Here is an 18,423-nt window from a genome sequence, read left to right as displayed (position 1 = left end):
CTGAAAAGAAAAATATTGTTTCAAATGGGTCCCAAATGTATGCCAAATACTCTTGCTTTAGCCTGAGCAGACATGATAGGAAGTGAGACAGAAGAACTCAAAATGTAGATGTACATTTTGAATGGCTCTCAGAAGTGTTGCAGTATGGGTCTTTTTGGCTGGCATTTTGATCATAAACTAAACAATGGGAGGAAAGCATTTCTTCTTATGTCTGTGCTTGCTCCTTTTGTTTTTAATGAAAGCATATTTGCTACATTTTTACTACACTTTTTTGACTTCTATATCGATGTGCAATATGGCCTTTCTTATTTATTTAAATTATTTAGGGGCTCTGTGTTACTTTTGTGTTCTTAGCATTTTCTTAACTACACCAATTTTTGAGATTAGTCCTTGTCTTAACTCTAGCCTTTTTCTTCTTCCTAAGAAACTTGTACTGGACTGACTGGAACAGAGAAGCTCCTAAAATTGAAACTTCATACATGGATGGCACAAACAGAAGAATTCTTGTTAAAGATGATCTTGGGTTACCAAATGGACTGACATTTGATCCTTATTCCTCAATGCTGTGCTGGGTAGATGCAGGTAAAGGGGGGCTAAAATATTTCTTCATAATAGTAGCAGTGTAAACATGTCCAATCCTGGAATTATGCACAGCCATAGCTTTTGGCTTTAATGATTTATTCATTACTATTCACATGGGACTATGCAAGCCGAAGGACTTCAATTCTGATCACAAAACTTTCTAGGAATGCAACAGATCTATGTCTGTGTGTCTTGTATGTGGCTATATTCTTAGGTAGTGCCTAGGGCTTTGTAGAAGTTGTTAATTTAAGACTAGGGGAAAACCACAGATTTATCTAATCTGCCTTACAGAGCACCATCCTGACACTATTGTTTTAAGGCCTGTACCCTGAGGCCAAGTCTGGTTTATATTTGACTGAAGCAAGTCTTGAAAAAGCAATGCACCCAAAAGATCAAGGGATTAAAGTTCTGCCACAAACCCATTGTTAGTTTTGTGACAGTGTCTTAGCAGTGGGTGGAGAAGAAGTGTACTTTTAATTCTCATTTACTTTTTATCTTTTGGCATCTTGCTGTCTTTCACCATGTAGAGTCTTTGCAGGGATGTCTTCCTGTGGAAGTGCTTTCACACTTCAAGTCATCTTTCAAATTTTTTTGACTGGATATTTATTTTACTGAATAAACTAAAATGCTCTCTTTTTCACTGTAAAACACTTTCTCCAACCTTCAAATGTATCTCCTTCTGCTATCTCTAGCTACTTTCTCTCTTTTCCTTTCTTGTTCTCACATTTGCATCTTCTCTTTTTTTTGTCTAATTCTGAAACACATTACTTAGGAAAAACCTACAGGTGTTTCCATTTATTAGCAGTATTCCCAGCCTGCAGTGGCTTTGCAGCTAGACCTTTTTACACCCTATTGGCATCTAGGAGTTAGATGTTCTTCCCACAGTCTCACCTTCACGGCCCAACCCAGCAAACACTTCAGAAACATGCTCACCAAGCAAACTTTGCAAAAATGTCTTCCAGAGGTGGAACCAGTTAACAGGTGAAGTACCCCTCCAGAATAGAGGAGGCCTTCTGTCAGCTTCCACACCACCCCGAGAATTCTGGAATCCATAGCAGGAATCTCAGCTTGTGAGCATTGGCCATGGCTGCTTGGGACATCTGTGTTTCTTTAACTTCAGTGTTGTGCTGAGTAGCATTAACACCAGAGTATTTATCCATTTGATTTTTGGCACATGCACACATGTGACATGGAGGAAGGCTTTGACTAAGCAGCACACTGAAAGATTTCCAGGACCTTCCACCCTGTACATGCTTGCATTTTTGTGCCTGTCTTTCATCCCTGATGAGAGCTCTCTTGTTCTGATTCAGAGGCTTAATTGTTTTACTACATCCAGGTACCAAGAGGCTGGAATGCATGAACCCTAATCAGCTTGGTCGACGAAAGATTGTTGAAGGGATTCAGTATCCTTTTGGTGTCACAAGCTATGGGAAGAATTTGTACTATACAGACTGGAGAAGGTATCTTATCTGCTAAAGAAATTATGGAGTACTTTTATCATTTTTTTCTCCCTGGTAGAAACTGAAGTATATATTGCATTTCTCATGCCTGACCTCTCACACATTCCTGTTTTGTTGCTTTCTTGGCAATAGCTGATGCAGGGTGGAGTGGATATGTAGAGCTGACCTATTGATGCTGCCAGTTAACTGAGTTTTCACTTTTTAGCATAGTGATTTGTCATAGAAGAAAATGCTTTTAACACTGAACATTCTTGGGAAAGGAGTGGGCAGTAACTTGTTTCTCTATAGCAGCTGCATTGTAGAGGGCAGACATTCATCACTCTTGGCTTTCTATGCCCTATATTATATGAAAGTTCAATCAAAAATAATGGAAAAAAAAGTGTTCACTATCTTGATGACACTCTGTTTATTGCAAATACTCCAAAATGTTGCCATATGATCAACACTTAGAGGTTTACTTTAACTTCTGGAGAAAAAAATCCAGTCCCTGCATTTTAAAACAAATATTTATAGTTGATGTAAATGGTTTTATGGACTCTATCAGCAAACTCTTACCTAAATGCCTCTATCAATTACAGCAGCAGTAGCTATTCTTTTGGTTTTGTTTTAGTTTATTGACTGGTTGGTTGCAGCTTTTGTTGGGTTTGGGGGGGGCTTTTTGTTGTGTTGTCTTGTTTTCCTCTATGCTTTCACCTTCATCTCACTTCTGTATATTTCCTTCTGCATATGGCAGGGATGCTGTTGTTGCAGTGGATCGCACAATTTCATTAGAAAATGATAACTTCCAGCCTCACAAGCGCTCACGACTCTACGGAATCACCACAGCCTTTGCTCAGTGCCCAGGAGGTAATCCAGATGATTCCGGAGTTTTTACAGCTGTGTAACACCTTACTATATAAATGAACTTAGTAGCAGCTCCCATTTGTAAGCTGCTAAATGATTTGGGCAGTGAAGATTTGGGTTAGTGTTTAGGTTTCTGTTCAGTAAGAAATTAAAAGCCACATTATTTCTTTTCCATAAAAGCCATTGTTGTAGTTGCCACACGAAACCAGAACTGGAGGGGAAGAAGGGTCCTGTTTTATCCTTTGTGGAAGAACATATATGATTAAGAGGAGTTGTCAAAAATGCCAATGTATTGTCTTCTGAATTGAATGCTATATTCATGGCTAGAGCCTTATTCACTTATTAAGTTTAAACTACAGAAATAGTATGGTCTTCCAGATGTCCTTAATGAGATCCAGTGTTTTTCAAAATGGAATGTTCAGGAAACAGCAGGTGGTAGAGTGGCTGTACTGAGCTGGCCCTTCTGCTCTGTTGAATGTTAAGTTTTTCAGATATGCAATTGAAAATAGGAGAGAAAGCTGATACCCCTGAAATATAATTTGGTTTTTGTGAAGCAATATAATTGTGTAGTTATGTCATTCTTAGCAAATCACAGGAGAAGCATTCACTGTTTTTTATTACAATATGGCTGGAATTATAGGACTTACGCTATTTTTACTTTGGGACTGAAAAACCCCTTAGGATAGTTTCTCTTCAAATTACTCAATATATGCAATGAAAAACAATTTAGTTGAAGTTTTGTCTCACAGCTTAAAAATACATACAAATGTCACAATTAAGAAATCAGTTATATTGTTATTACTAGTTAATTCACGGATCCATTTTGATAGGCAGTGTAAAATTAAACAACACTGTGTGCTCTGAGTATATGCTTATATCTGTAATATTCAGGATCTTGGTGTAATTTCTTTCTAAGTCTTACTCAAGTCTGTTTCAAGTGGTTTTCTTGATGGATGCCTTTCCTCTCTGATCCACTGCTTCTGACACTGAGTTCTCTTTCATTTTACTCTTTAATGTTAACGATTCCCCAGCCACCCAATTTGTTTGTGTTTGTTTGTTTTCATGGATCATTCCTTTGTCTTTATATGGTTGGTATCTGAGGATGATGTTCTGTAGAATTTTGAACTTTGTCCCCACATTGCACTTCTCTATTTACTCCCTTCTCTTCATTCTAATATCTGTGACCATGTGGCCAGTTTATGAAGGGTATTTCAGGAACAGCCCACTTGATTTATTTTGCCTCTTTCACTCCAGTATCTTTATCTTTCTTTCATGTGAATGTCAAGTTGACACAAGGGATACAGTGACTCTTATCTCCCCAAAGCATAGTATTCTTCCACTCCTAATCTCATTACGGCTTGTTTCCCTAGTGTAGCCATCAATCTCAACATCTCTTTTACTTGTCTGTTTGAGCTTTTGTTGTGGGTTTGCATTTGTTTTTCTCTCAAGTTTTGCATCTCTGTTGTTTGTTTTTTTTCCAGGACATAACTACTGTACGGTGAATAATGGTGGTTGCACTCACCTCTGCTTGGCTACCCCAGGAGGCCGTACTTGCCGCTGCCCTGACAACACAGTTGGAGTAGATTGTATAGAAAGAAACTGAGCATTAAAATAAGCTTTAGAGCTGCAGACACCTTTTGGAAATGTGCTGTAAACAATTCACTCCTATCAACACAATCAGGCCCGAAAGATAAGTGCTCCATGCTGCTGACAGCAAACCACAATGCACGTATGCAGACACACACACACACACACACACACACACACAGAGGCAGAGGCTGTTTGTGCAACAGATAAGTAAGACAGGGCTGCCCAGGTTGGGTCCAACTTCACTTTATTCCTTGTAAAATTGTCTCTTTGCTTTTAAAGGTAAATGTGGAGGCCTTAGTTGCATCTGTCCCAGACAAGAAAGATGTGTCTCTTGGTGAAATTGAAGTAACATAACACAGGACAGAGTAAAGAGAGTGGAAATATTCAGATCCTGAGACTGAATTTTACCTTGGAGTGTGCAGCAGTTTTCTGCAGAAGTGGTATGCTTAGCCCATCATATATGTGTTTGGGCTTTACCTCTAGCTGAGAAAAAGTCAGGGGGTCCCAAGGATGAAAAGATAAGGGGGAATACCCAGTTAATAGCACATATTTACTGCCCAACCACATTCCTTCTCACTACCAGTCCTTTCACTTCAAAAACTTGCATCTCAGTTTTTGACTTCCGTACTATGGAAGTACTTTATCCATGTGTTGTAAGGATTATAATTCTCACTCTGGCTTGTGATCCTTTCCTACAGCACATGATTTGTTAAAGCTAATCAGCACTGTTTAGTGGATATATTTGAAGTTTTTGTTAGGTTTTAAGAGATTTATCTTTCTTCTGTTTGAGGTGGATTCCTGAGTAGTTCCCTAAAATCCACTAAACAAAATTCAGATATTTTGAACAATTGCTGGTAGGTCATCAAAGAATGGATGTTGATTCATTGGGAGACAAGTGGTTTTAAAGAGATAGTCACATTTGTTTTCTGAGAGGTTTTAAAATAGTATTTCTACGTTTGATTCTATAAACCTCAAAGTGGACTCAGAATTTTACCTTAGCAATCTTTCTTCTTTAGCAAACCATGCCATGCCTTTTCATACCATAAGAAACCATGGCAGTTAAAATCTGATTTTCAGAAAGCTCACCTCTGGTTTGGTGCTTAAAAGCAAAAAATATAGTCGTGCCCCATTTATGTGCCAGTGAGAGCAAAAACGGTGTTATGAAAATCAAAGTGAAGTTGATGTTTTCATCATCTCCAGTACGTTTGGAGAGGAAAAATCTAAATGCATACTTATATGTCAGATTAGCAGTACAAATCTAGGAGTGGTTTGGTTTCCCCACTGTGTGTTGGGAAAGAAGCTTGCCTACAAACCAATGTGTGGCAGAACAAAAGAGGGTTTGTGAGGCTCCTGCCAGAGCACATTTCACTGTGTCATGATCAGAGCAGTAAGTTAACATCCCCATTTCCTCATTCCCCTTCAGACACAGCAGTCATAGTTTTAAATAGAGCCAATTCTGAGTCTTAACTCTGTGACATCTTCCTCTTTTATTTTATATTTATCATAAAAAAAACCAAAACATATAAACATTTTAAAGATCTTTTTGTATAACTTTTTATAACTTTTAATTCATTCTATTCATACACTTAATCAGGTATGTCTTAATGTAAATATCAAAAATTTGTTGAAATGAAGGTGCTTGATAATTCTTTCTCCAGAAGTATTCACGTATCTGGTGAAATATTAAAGTTTACACTCTGTACAGGTATCTATAGTACAGTCAATAAAAATGGTTGGTTTTTATTTTCTATAAAAAATGTCATGCCTGTAGAAGGAAGTGATATGTGGTGTCTCAAATACATTCTTTTGTTGTGTTCTGGGTTTTAGCTAACTCATATCTAGTGATGGTACCTCTCTTCCAAGATGCAGCGTCATGGGAGAAAAAACTGCTGTTGGGGCTTTGTATTCAGGAAGCAGTAGGATGCATCAAAACAAATACATGAGAGCGCTTGAAGAACATAGGGCATTTTTTGTTTTGGCTCAATCCTTCTGCTGGTTGTAAATTCTTGTTTACCTTTGTCAAGTAAGCATAGTTCAGTTATCCCATACTTCAGACTTCTAACAGTGAAAACATAGAACAAGGACAAGAATAAAAAGGGGTAGAATTCATCCCTATGCTCAAAAATGCCCCAGTACTGGATTTCTGGGTGATAAGGTGCTTAGTAAGGAGAATATTACTGGGATCCAAAGGGTGGCATTTGGAGGTACAGCAGGAGATTGTTGGTAATGTGTTCTGGAGACTGCACGTGGAATTGGACTGTATGCATAGAATTAGGGTTTTTTTTTAATTTGAATTAACACTGTTCCTCTTCAATCATTATAATGATTATTAATGTACTAAACACTAGTCAGCTAATTTTCTGCAAATCAATTAGCAATGACAAAGATGTCAAGGAAAATATACCTCAGCAGAACTTCTAGTGTTGATGTGTGAGTTTCTGAGTAGTCTGTAGCACAAACAGAGAAACAATATTAGTGTGGACTGAGTTTTTAGACTGAAGAACTCAGATATCATCTGGGATTAGGTAGCACAAAACTAGGGGAAGCTTCAGTAGATCCACATCAGTGATGTAGCTGTGACTACAAGTCACAGCTTGTGTTTGTAAAGGTTACAAAACTTCAAACTTTTCACAACTTCAGCATTCCAGTCCCTAGAAATGAGGAATTTTTAAAAACCTTTAGCATGATGTTTTGTTTCTCAGCTAATGCTTGTTCCTGACTTCAACTGCTGTAGCTCAATGCCAAAGTACAGCAAGGGCAAAGCTGTTCCCTCAGGGAAGGAAGCCATGGATTTTCCAGCCATGGACCAGTCCCACTGTACCCCAAGTGAGGCAGACAGTGCCAGTGAGGGTAACTGGATTCAGCCCAGGGACCAGAACACCAAGCAAATCTGCAGTGGGAAGAGCAGGTCTGAAGTCAAGCTGGGAAACTGAGTCAGGACCATTGATCATAATCAGGTTTGGGCATATGACCAGCATCAGTGATTACCAGCCAAGTGTACAGAGGTGGGGCAGGCCCACAGCCACACTGGGAGGTTAGACAAGACCTGAATCAATGGGGTTGCCTGGCTGTGGCACAGCTCAGGCAAGGACCGGGGTGACAGCCCCAGCTTAAAAGCATCCTTTAAGAGCAGAGAAAAGGGGTTGCCTTCGCTGAGAACCACCAACAGAGCTGTTTGAGGATGAGCCTCTGTTGAAGCTCCCTCAAGTTTTCTTCACATCTGGTTTGGCCTTCAACAGCCAGCTAAGCTGCTAGTGCTTGGGTAGTCTCTGTGTGCTGGCTCTCCAGAGTTCTCTATTCCTGTATCTGCTTTCTCATTGAATCTTGCTTAATCTTTGGCCTCTAAAATGATCTGTGGTGTTGAGTTCCTTATTTTAATCTCAGTCTGGCTAGGAATGCCAACTTTTGATGACATACTTAGCATTAGCCACTTGAGGATATTCTTCCTGTGTCTATCATGTTTTCTCGCTTCAACACTCACAAGTATTTTGGATGCTGAAAATGTGAATTTTCAGTTTCCTTCTTCTAACACTAGAGAGTTAATGGTATCTTTCTATAAGAAAGATATTTCACCTACTCTGTCATTTTTCTAACTGTTGCTTGTTCAACCGTTCTAGACTCGCCTCAGGAGCAAGTAAATTTCAGATATATTTTTACATTATGTTTGAGGTTAAAGAGATAATGGAAAATAGGATCTTTTTTTTAATTATTAATTTTTCATTATTATAATAGGTTGGGGCTGGTAGTCATACTAGTCTCTGGTTGAAGAAAAGGTTCCGTGTAACTGCAGTTCAACGGGTTTTTGCTACAAAAATCTATAGTTTCCCAGGTTTTCCAGGAATGAAGAACAATTGCTTCAATGTTTAAACAAAAGACAAAATACTTCCTAGAACTATTCCAGAGGTAAGTTAAGTGTTTTCTTAAATGCCTCCAGTCAGATCTTCCAGCACACTCAAAAATATTTACTAGTAAGATTATTAATGATGGTTACCATTCTTGTAATAAGTAGCAAAAAAGTGAAACTCCTGAAAGTAGGAGTGGCTTCCTCATGGCTTAATTGGATGGTTTGGCTACCTTTCCATCTGAAGGGTGTTCGAAAACCCAACTTTACTCACTTTTTAACTTGCAAATAACCTTCCTCATGGTGAAAATCCAGTGTGGCTTTCTGGAGCTCAGCATCCTGGCCAGTGTGTTGTCCCAAGCTGACAAGCTGTTTATTCTGTAGTTATCCACTTGCACGGTTTTGTCACAACATATTAGATTTTTAACTTGCCAGCATATGATTAAGAATGACAGATGATTACTAGAGGATAATGGCCTCTCCATGGCAGTGTCACAATGCATCAGTTTAACCTATGGTTAAATGCAAACTGGGGGAGTTTATGTAAGATTTCATAACATATTCCTTGGAGAATTTGCTGGGGAGGAAAAAACAAAAACCAAAACAAACAAAAAAAAGCCAACAGGATGTGAAACACCTATGTCTATAGCGAATTGTGAGAAGCCCCCTTCTTGGCCTGTCTGTAAGAATGAAATATTACTTCCAGAGCCTGAGTCACCAGCTGGGTATGTGGCAGGCGATTGTTCATGAACTGATTGAATCACTTTCTTTGTTTAAATTCTAGTCTAGTAGAAGTCTGTGTTTTATCTTATTTATAAGTTTAGGATAGCATGGCAGTAAAATTGGTGAAAGGTCAGCATCCTACAAATGTACGTATTGATGAGTCTGGAGCTTTGCTTGACAGAGGGCTCTGCTGGCAGTGGAATGCAGTGAGTGACCTTCCCTGCTGCTTTGTGGCAAAGCAGATTTGACTGCAGTAACTCAATGGGGTTTTTGACCACAAGGATTCTGGAGCTGATGAATGGGGACAGACTGCCATTCCCACAAAAAGCCAGGATGCTGTGTTTCAGCCTTTGGCTTCTTAGTCTTCAGCATTCACCAGAATCCATTTGGTTCGTGGTGGTGTTGCTCACTCCAAGCAGGCAGTGTGTTCCTACTCGATGGGGTGTCTGGAACACACAGGAAGCACAGAGAGGAGCTGTGTAGTGTGAGGCCTTTGACATGAGGAAAATGGTCAGCTGTACAGATGTCAGTGGACCATGGCAGATGGTGCCTCTGGATCTCACCCAGTAACTAGCATAGCAGCATTGGGGAGATATTCCCAGGAACTTTCCAGGGTTATAGTGAAAGGGAAGATGTTGTTGAAGGCAACTGAAGGTTTTATGGCAGCGGATGCAGAAGTGTATGAAGTTTGGGAGGTGAGGTAAGCAATTAGCAAGATGATGGTTGTACTGTATATTTGAAGTCTTCAGTCAGTTCAGCAGTGTGCTGCTGGGTGGGAGACTAAGATGCAGAGTAACTGTGTTACACTAGATTTCAGAAACCTTTCCAGTCTCTTCCTTTCCCACTAGACCCATACTATCCCAGGCACTTCAGGTGCTGTTGATTTTAGATCCTGTTCTGTTTGAGGGCAAAACCCAAGAGCAGGAGGTTTCGCTTTTCATATCTCTGTTCCCTGCTTTATAAGATAAGACACCTAACCAGATAAGCCAGGAGACAGTAATAGTCCATCCAGCTCCCAGTCAGAGGGAGAGCATGCTGCCTAGTATAACTTCTGTACACACTTTTTGTGACACAGCCACAGATACCCTGGTGAGCCACTTCTGGCATTTCATGGTACAGCTGTTCCCTCAAGTTGGTACTCCCAGCTAATACCCACCTGTGCCACTTTTTCCAGGACTAGATCCTCTAGATATAAGTTTCTGTGGACATTAACTGTGTACAGCAAGTGTGTTACAGGGACCTTCTTTAATACTAAACAGCAGCAAAGTACTAGTGTTCTAAGAAGCTGGTAAACCTATCCAGCAGCTTGAATACAGAGGTCCCTGGTGATGCATTTTATTTGATGAGTTTTATCCCCTTGAGCTGTACTACAGACTGCCTTACTAGTGATTAACATTTGAGAAAATGTATCTCATGTATTTTTAAGTGATTGCACTGTAATTAGTAAGTTATTTTTAGTGATCTGTTTTAATTTCAAGCATATGCATATGGGAGATGGCAAACCACACATTTCATCCTCTTCTAGACAGAGTATCTTTCTAGGATTCTGCTTCTCAAGTGACAATGCAACCATGGCACGGACTTCTTCAAAGCAGTAAAAGGTTAATATGCTGCAATCAATTTCTGTGCTTATGTGGCTTGTTACTAGATTTCTGTGCTGACATGCACACTGGCATTTTTATCTGACCTTCATCTGAAGAACCCATGGGTTTTGCTTTATAGGTGTTTCAGCCTAAATCCTGGCATGTCTGCTAGATTCTGTACTGTTACACCCAACTAGTAGCTCAGAGGATGACGTCTGACCTCTTGTATCTATCAAATAAAGTGTATTTGGTCCAGGGCCAAAAACATATGGCATGACATGTCTTCTCCAGACAGACACTGCTCTGTCATGGCAGGAAAACTTCCAGTAATGACAGATGCCTGTGGTCTTCATGTGCTTTCCCCTAGCTGCCTGTGATACCAGTCTCTCTGCTAGGTTTTACTGATTAATTTTCTAGACCTGGAGCCTGGAATTTGCCAGTAAAAATGCTTTTAATATTACCCATTGATTAAGACAGAAAGGAGGAAATTGCTTCTCTTGTGGGATTTATGTGCTCCCTATGAAAGTTCAGTCCTCATTGGGTGTTCCCTGGAATCCAAACTTTTCAAGGATAGCTTTGTGGTACTCATATTTGACTGTCTGTTTCTTAGTTTGTCTGCTAGATTGAATGGCTGTGAGAGATGACATTAGGGTCTGAAAACCTCTGTAAACTGTACATTTGTTCTGAAATAGTATTCTATTTCTAGTGGAGCAAGAAAATTTAGCTTCATTTTCATTCTCCTGTGCTGTGACAAATTTATCTTCCTGCAGTTATGTAGTTCTTATTTCTTTCATTTTGAGCTTGTTTTTTACTTTAATGAAGAATCATAAAAGGAGAATGGGCATATTCTTACATTAAAAAACCCTCCTTCAGACATTATTTTAATAAGCAACAAATGTACAACAGTTAAGAAACACACAGGAAGAGTTTCTTTCACAGATTTTTATCCAGAATAACTTTTTCTTGTAGAACCACAGATTTTATACACATGACCCTCAATAACCTTGCCTCCAAAAGGCAAATAAAATAACCAACACACATGATACTATTTCTCAAGTTTGTTAACTATATGCATTCTTGGAAAATTCATAGAGAAATCTGGATTGTAAGGAAGCTCTGGAGCATGTCTAGTCTTCAGCTCAAAGTGGGTACAACTTCCATGTAAAAATTGCTTAGGACCTTGTCCAGTCAGCTTCTGAAATCCCCGAAGATGAGGATGCAACAGCCTCTCTAGACAACATCTCAGCCATGAACCACTTCAGTGTTGAATTCCAAGTCAAATGGGAATTTTCTTTAATGACTAGTGGCCATGGCTTCTTGTCATTTCCCCAAAAGGGTTTGGTTCTAGGCCCTCTCTTTAGGTGGCAGAAGACTTACACTAAGCTTGCCTTTAGGGAATATGTGGGTTGCAAGCTGGAATAGTTGATGTATTTTCTTTTCCTGCTCATTCTGAAAGTGTGTTCTTCTTCATGGCACTTGGCATTTCTGTATTGTAGGAGCTCTATTCCAGCACACAAAATAGCTATTTGTGCATTTGCTGGTCCTGGTTTGAATGCTTAGAGCTAATAAATTCTTAGAGCTACAACCCCTCTCTGAAAGCCCTAGGACTAGAGAAGCCCTGGAAAATGAGAGCTGTATTCATACCCCAAGTGAGAGGGGAATTAATCCACCAAACTGCAACTTTGGAAGGACTGACAAAAACACAGGAGTCTTCTCACTGTCAAAGCGCAGCTGAAAGGCTTTTGGATACAGGAAGGAAGGAGTAGTTAGAGGAAGCTTCACTGGAAAGGATGCTGAGACACACAAAATGATGTTTTCTCTGAAGTTCTGCTGGGCCCAAGACAGGGTCAAACTTTTGAGGTGGGTATGCACCAGGTGAGATTTGGACTTTGCAGAGTGTGCAGGAGGGGATATGAGGGTCTCAATGCCACATCTGTGATGAGTAAGACCCTTTCTGGATCTGCTCCTCATTCCTTTTGAGCAATTCACTGAGCAGTGATGTCTAACAGTGTTACTCAGTGTTGAGACATTCTCTGCCAAATTACTGTCTGCTTATACATATTTGATATAAAGCGATATCAGCAGCTTCAAATTCACTAGTGGGATGTGAAAATTTCCAAAATTTAGGTGGTTGAAAGCAAGGCTATTAATATAGGCATCAGGTCAGCAGCTCACCTGTCAGGCTGCAGTCTTGAATCATGAAGCTCAAGAGCACAGCCCTCAGAATTTGCTGCAAAGATACATGTGCCGCAAATGCAGGATGGGGGCTAACTGTTTTCTCAAAAGGTCAGTAGGAAAAGAAGGACCTTCATCCAAATGGTTGATATTATGTTGAAGTGAAGTCAGGATTAATGTTGTCACAGGAGAGGGAGCCTTATGAAATACATTTAAATTAAAGATTCTGTTATTTCAATTACTAACAAGACATAATATGAACAAAATAATGATTTTAATATATACATCTGAAGTATAATAATGGGTTTGGAAAACGAAGAACTACTGCTGTATCACAGAAGGCTGTGCTGGCAATGAGATCTCTTGTATCCTGTATATCTCTATATTTCAGATTCTGCCTTCATTCTGCTCTGGGTTGCCATAGGTCTCATGGAATGTTTAAAATACAGTCAGTCCAGACATGAGATGCTGAAACATTCAGCAGCAAAGTACTTCTGAGTGCAGTATACCTTCAGGCAAGTCAGGCAAGAATTTATTCCTTACTGCCAAAATATACCATCAAGTTGTAAAACACAACTAATGTTTTAAACTTTAAGTACTGTATTAGTGTAATCAGCTAAATAGCCATCTAATTAAAATTTCTCATCCTCAAGTTAGCCGTAATACTGCACATGGCTCAGGTATAATTTTGTTAATGCAAAACTGCCCAGTATCACTTAAATTCCGTAATTTCTGATTCAGCATTTCAGGTGGTTAGGCAAGTTACTAATTCCAAAGGGAGAGCCTTCAAGTACAGTTTTCTGTTTGTTTTCTTGACTTGAGAAGCTTCCCAGAGTTGTGCAAGAGAACAATGTTTTATTCTTTGTATCTTGGATCAGTGTGCTGCCTTGAACTCCCAAGATGCATCCAGCTGCAGCTGCCTCAAATGGAAAATAGATTGGACATCAGAGAAGGTTTAGGGGTTCTTTAAGCTGCTTGTAACTGGATCCCACAGCCCTATTGCTTTGCTGTGAAGTCTCCTTGCAGTGCTCAAATGGCTGTAATTCTAGCATTTTAGAGAAGAAAAAGAAAATAAAATTGAAGCTATTCTGTAGAAAATGTTGCTTTGAATTAATCTTATTGCCAGGCAGCTGTTGAATGGTTTCAAGTGTGCTAAGTTACAAGCTCCAGATGTGTGGGAGAGACTACATGCAACCTGACTGACATCAGTGAAAACAACTTGTGGTGCACTGATTTGTAATACTCTTATAGAATAAGAGTCTGCTTTGTGCTTGTATGTGCAATATCACTGAGGAAAAGCTCAAAGAGGGCTCTCTTAAGTTCTGGCTGAACAGCCCTGAAATAATGAGTTTCATCACTCACTTGACTTCCTTCACACACAGCTTAGGTAGCTCCAAACACCCTCAGCACTTGAGCTGATCAAAGGGTCTCAAACACACTTTTTAAAAATACAATTTTACATCACTTCATCCCCATTTTGATAGTAGTAAGGGGGATTTGTTATTTTTCCACCAAGAAACCATATTTTGAAACTTGCCATGCAAACAGTCAAACTGAACTCGAGACACATTTTCTAGTAGTTTCACTGCAATTTTCTAGGTAGCTGAATTTTAATGCTCCTTTTCTGTTGCTTCTCTCTTGTCTCTCTTGCTTAAATGAAGTCTTTGAAGTGTATTAATTCAGCAAGTAATATGTCGTGATTTTCCTGCTAGTGAATGACTGAGGCCCCCTGGTGCCTCATTTATTAGCAGATCTGGGAACAGAGTGAAGCATTGCAGTTTCCTGTTTGTCCTCGTGTTTTATTATACGGGTAAACCAGATCATGCTCTTTGCCACTGCACACTCAAGCCTGGACCCCACATTTCTTCCATGCTCTCGTATCCTTTCTTCTTCTTGCGGCCTTCCTCTCAACAGCTCTGCAGTATCTCTCAAAGGAGAGGTAAAACACCACAAATACCAAGCTGCACAACACACACAGGAAGGGTTTCATTTTTCTTCTGACTGACTTTTATGGTCCTTTGATGCTTGCTAAGTTGGACAGTGGTGCTGGTTTTTGCCCTCTGGACTTTGCATTACTCTCCTTTTTGTTCTCCCCCTTATTTTTAGAAAATATATTTTGCATTGCTTCAAGCCTAGCTCACATTTTCTTGGTTGCAGTTAAGGTGCTCTGTGGTTCGTTGCTTCTGTTTATGCAAGAACCCTCATCAAAGACTTCATCTTTTCCCATTTAAAAGACCATACAGAGATCAAAAGTAAGACTTGAAAAGCCAAATCTCCCTTGAAAATAGCTTTCCCAAAATATCAGCAAAAGCTGTAAGTGCAAGAATTCAGCAAGTCCAAAGGTTGTTTTTCAATTAATGCAGCTGTGGTTACAGCTCAGGTAACCGGACACCATCTAGTGGCAGAAGATCAAAAATAATCTGATTACAGTCATGTTGATCCCTCCTCTGGGGCTTATTCAAATGTTCATGGTGCTCCGGTTCCTTCTGAAGATCTTTGTGTTCACAGACAAAAAATGTACTTGTTGTACTGACTCAAAAACTCAGGAAATTAAATGTCAGCTTCTTGTCAAATAATCTATTAGTAATTTGCAGCCCTCAAAAGGGTATTTACAGTTTGAAATTATATTCTAATGAATGTGGTCAATCAATATCTTGATTGAGGGTAGTCTGATGTGTGGAATTCGGTAGAGCATTTAAAACCAGTTGGCTCCTAAGTGCGCATGGGATTTTTATTTGGGGGTGAGTTGGGTGTTGGGTTTGGTGTGGGGTTTTGGGTTTTTTCTTTTGTCTGTTCTGATTCAAAAGCATGAATTATTTGAGTGCAGTATTTAGACCAACTTGGCAAGGAAAGTACTGCTTAGTATTTGCAACACATGTTTTGCCTAATATTTGCTTAAAACTTCATGTATTAGCTGTCCTGAGGTTATTGGAGAGTGCAGTGTCTTAAAAAAGCAAGACAATTCACTGTTTATTTTGGATATAGTTTATGCAAACAAACATTTGTCAAGGCTTTAGTGCCATTTGACCATTTTTTGTAAACAAGACAATATTTTTTTTTTTACTTGCTTGTACACTGCAAATAAGATACTGAGTAACTAAATTTCTGTTGGCTAGGACAGCATGATGGATGAGTTGTGGAGATTCTTGACTGATAATGTAGATTCCCTGTCTTGGGTCTCTTTTTAGCATAAAAAGCCCAATTTAAAAATAAAGAACAAATCTCAGCCTTCATTATTCAGAATTGTTATGTAGTGCTAGTAGTTTCTAAAGCTGAGAACGGAACTTGGTACTTGTTTCTCTAGAGGTCTACAAGGTCTCAGGGACAAATATTTGCCAAAATAAGATAAAACTGAAGAACAGTAAAATTGAAACTCATCCCTTTCATCTCTAAAATACATATTTGTTGCAAGCACAGGAAGCTGATACAAAATCTATGCCTTTCTCACTAGATCTGTCTCCCAACACAAATAGATGTCACTTGTTAGCAATGTATTTCCTTTACCTCATCGTATGACAATCCTTTTCTCTTCAAGACCTAAGTGAAAGGCAAGGTCACTGCTTGGAAGCCTTAATGTCTTAAATTGGCATTTAATAGCAGAGCTGCTGAGAACAAAAAAGACCTGTCCTAAAGAACAGATCAGCTAATTTACAGCATCCAAACCAGGAAGTGCAATTTAGGAACTGTGAACTTCAGTCCAAATTCCATGTTTGAAGAGGGGTTGAAATTTGAAACTTCACAGCTGGATCTCATTCTCTTTTATGAAAAGACCCTTATCTTTTACCAGAGCTTTAGGCTATGCACAGAAAACTTGAGACATGAACCTCTGTCTTGAAGCAAATGTGTTAGGCAGATTATGCACATAAAAGCAAAATAAATGAAAGATCTCGCATCAACAATCCTATATGAGAAATTCCAGTAGATGTACTCCTGCTTTATCCAGGGAATCTAATGAACCACATGTAAAGTTGAGATCCATGTAACTAGTAAAGTAAATTTAAAACCTTTTTTTAGTATAGCTCAAGCATAACTTTATTTTAAAACCCCCAAGCCTTAATATATAGCTTCTACATTCCTTTATACAGGAAACACAAATGGCTTAAGCAGTCCCATCAGCACTAGGAACAAAATATCTGCAGCATCAGGTATTAAACATCCCAATGCTGCTGCTCCCTTACTTTTTCCTGAGGCATCTGTGAAAGCCCACCCTCAGCCCGTCCTTGTGAGACCACCCAGGGGCTACATCAGCACTGCACCCAGGCTTGCTGCCAGAACTTTGGATGACCTTTTCTACATTCTTAGGAAGCATCAGTACACATGCAGTCTGACACAGCTGCAGGTCTTCACACACCGAGCCACCACCACCTCCCTCTCCTTCCAGGCCGACATCAGGAAGCTTGCCCTCAACCCATCCTCCCTTTACAATCTTGCTGGCAGCTGCCTGGTTTTGTGCAGCTCTAGCAAGTTGTCTTTGATGCTGCTTTTGGCTGAGAAGCTCAATGAGCAGACTGATTTGATACAGAGATTAAATCACTGGCAATCCTTGTTATTTGAAAGAACTCGGATTTGTGGGAAGCTGTGATTTATTACAGCTAACAGCTCTGAGGAAGCAGTTTTAAGGCACAGGTATGAAAAACAAGTAACATAGTTCAATTATGGATTAAAAGTAGCAGCTCTGAATTTAGGAGAATTAGGGTTAAATCTAGGGTTAATTGCACCTACTGAGCAGAAGTTGTCAGAGAGGAGAAAGGTTTGGTGGCTAATGCCTGTTAGAGTTAGAGGTCAGGGGGTCATAATGTGGGTCAAAGTTTTGTAGCATTTGTTGGGGGCTGGATGAGGATCTGTCTGATTCCTCTGCTTTGCTCTGTGGTCTACTGTGGGTGCATTTTCTGCTTGAATGGTGTGCAGAATTGTAAACTGTGTGTGGTGACACTTTTACAAGCTTGAGAAGACATAATTGGCAGTTTCAGAAATATTATGTGTCTTAGTTCTTATGCAAGTCAAGTGTGGAAGGGAGTGCTGAGCATCCCACATTCAAAGCTTAAACACAAAGCTCTGCATTCATTCTGTTTTCTGTTGATAGTTTTGAGACAGGAGGACAATGTGACTCACTCATTTATTTTGCTCTAAAACTGGGAAAACAATAGCTCCTCACCCCATGGGTTTGGTGCCAGGATCAACTGTAGACCATGAGTACGAGAAGGATTACAGAATTGCCATGTGTCAGAACCAGGGCAGATGCAGCCAATGGTCTAACATGAGGAGGTGCAGGAGGAGAAAGGCTGCATAGATCTGCCCATGATGGCTGCTCCACTGGCAGTGACAGTCATGAGCCACAGCTCTGCTACCTGCTCAGTAAGTCTGTTCCTCACTTAGACACAAGAGACTCCTGAATGAACAAACACAGGTTGTGGGGCTAAGTCCAGACTCATGAAGATGGAAGGACAGAAGATGGGAATTTTTTAGGCCCTTGTGCATTTTAAACAAGTGGAACTCTTCACAGCCCTTCTCTAAACTAATGATTGGGAAAAGGCTTTGTCAGCATACCTTTGTTGCCTAGGAAAAGGTTCTCATACTTAAGGCAATGAGGAGCTTTGTCTGATGTAGTTTGATTTAAATTCTAGCC

The 18,423-nt window shown here is 39.7% G+C and overlaps 1 protein-coding gene across 1 annotated transcript in view; it reads left to right on the top strand.

Moving 5' to 3' along the window:
• NID1 (nidogen 1) overlaps window positions 1-6,668 on the top strand; it is a 43,358-nt gene extending 36,690 nt beyond the window's left edge. The window contains exons 17-20 of the mRNA XM_005518657.3: window positions 425-582; window positions 1,919-2,042; window positions 2,776-2,888; window positions 4,367-6,668. Of these exons, the coding sequence (XP_005518714.2) occupies window positions 425-582; window positions 1,919-2,042; window positions 2,776-2,888; window positions 4,367-4,488 (517 nt within the window). The 3' untranslated portion in view covers window positions 4,489-6,668. The remainder of the gene's footprint in view (window positions 1-424; window positions 583-1,918; window positions 2,043-2,775; window positions 2,889-4,366) is intronic.
• The last annotated feature ends 11,755 nt before the right edge of the window (window positions 6,669-18,423 follow it).

The sequence above is a fragment of the Pseudopodoces humilis genome, chromosome 3 (assembly GCF_049639895.1).
Source record: "Pseudopodoces humilis isolate 2021_Gansu_Grassland_sample_001 chromosome 3, ASM4963989v1, whole genome shotgun sequence".
NCBI lineage: Eukaryota > Metazoa > Chordata > Aves > Passeriformes > Paridae > Pseudopodoces > Pseudopodoces humilis.
Note: the sequence above shows the minus strand (reverse complement) of the source record. Positions and strands in the feature narration are given on the sequence as shown.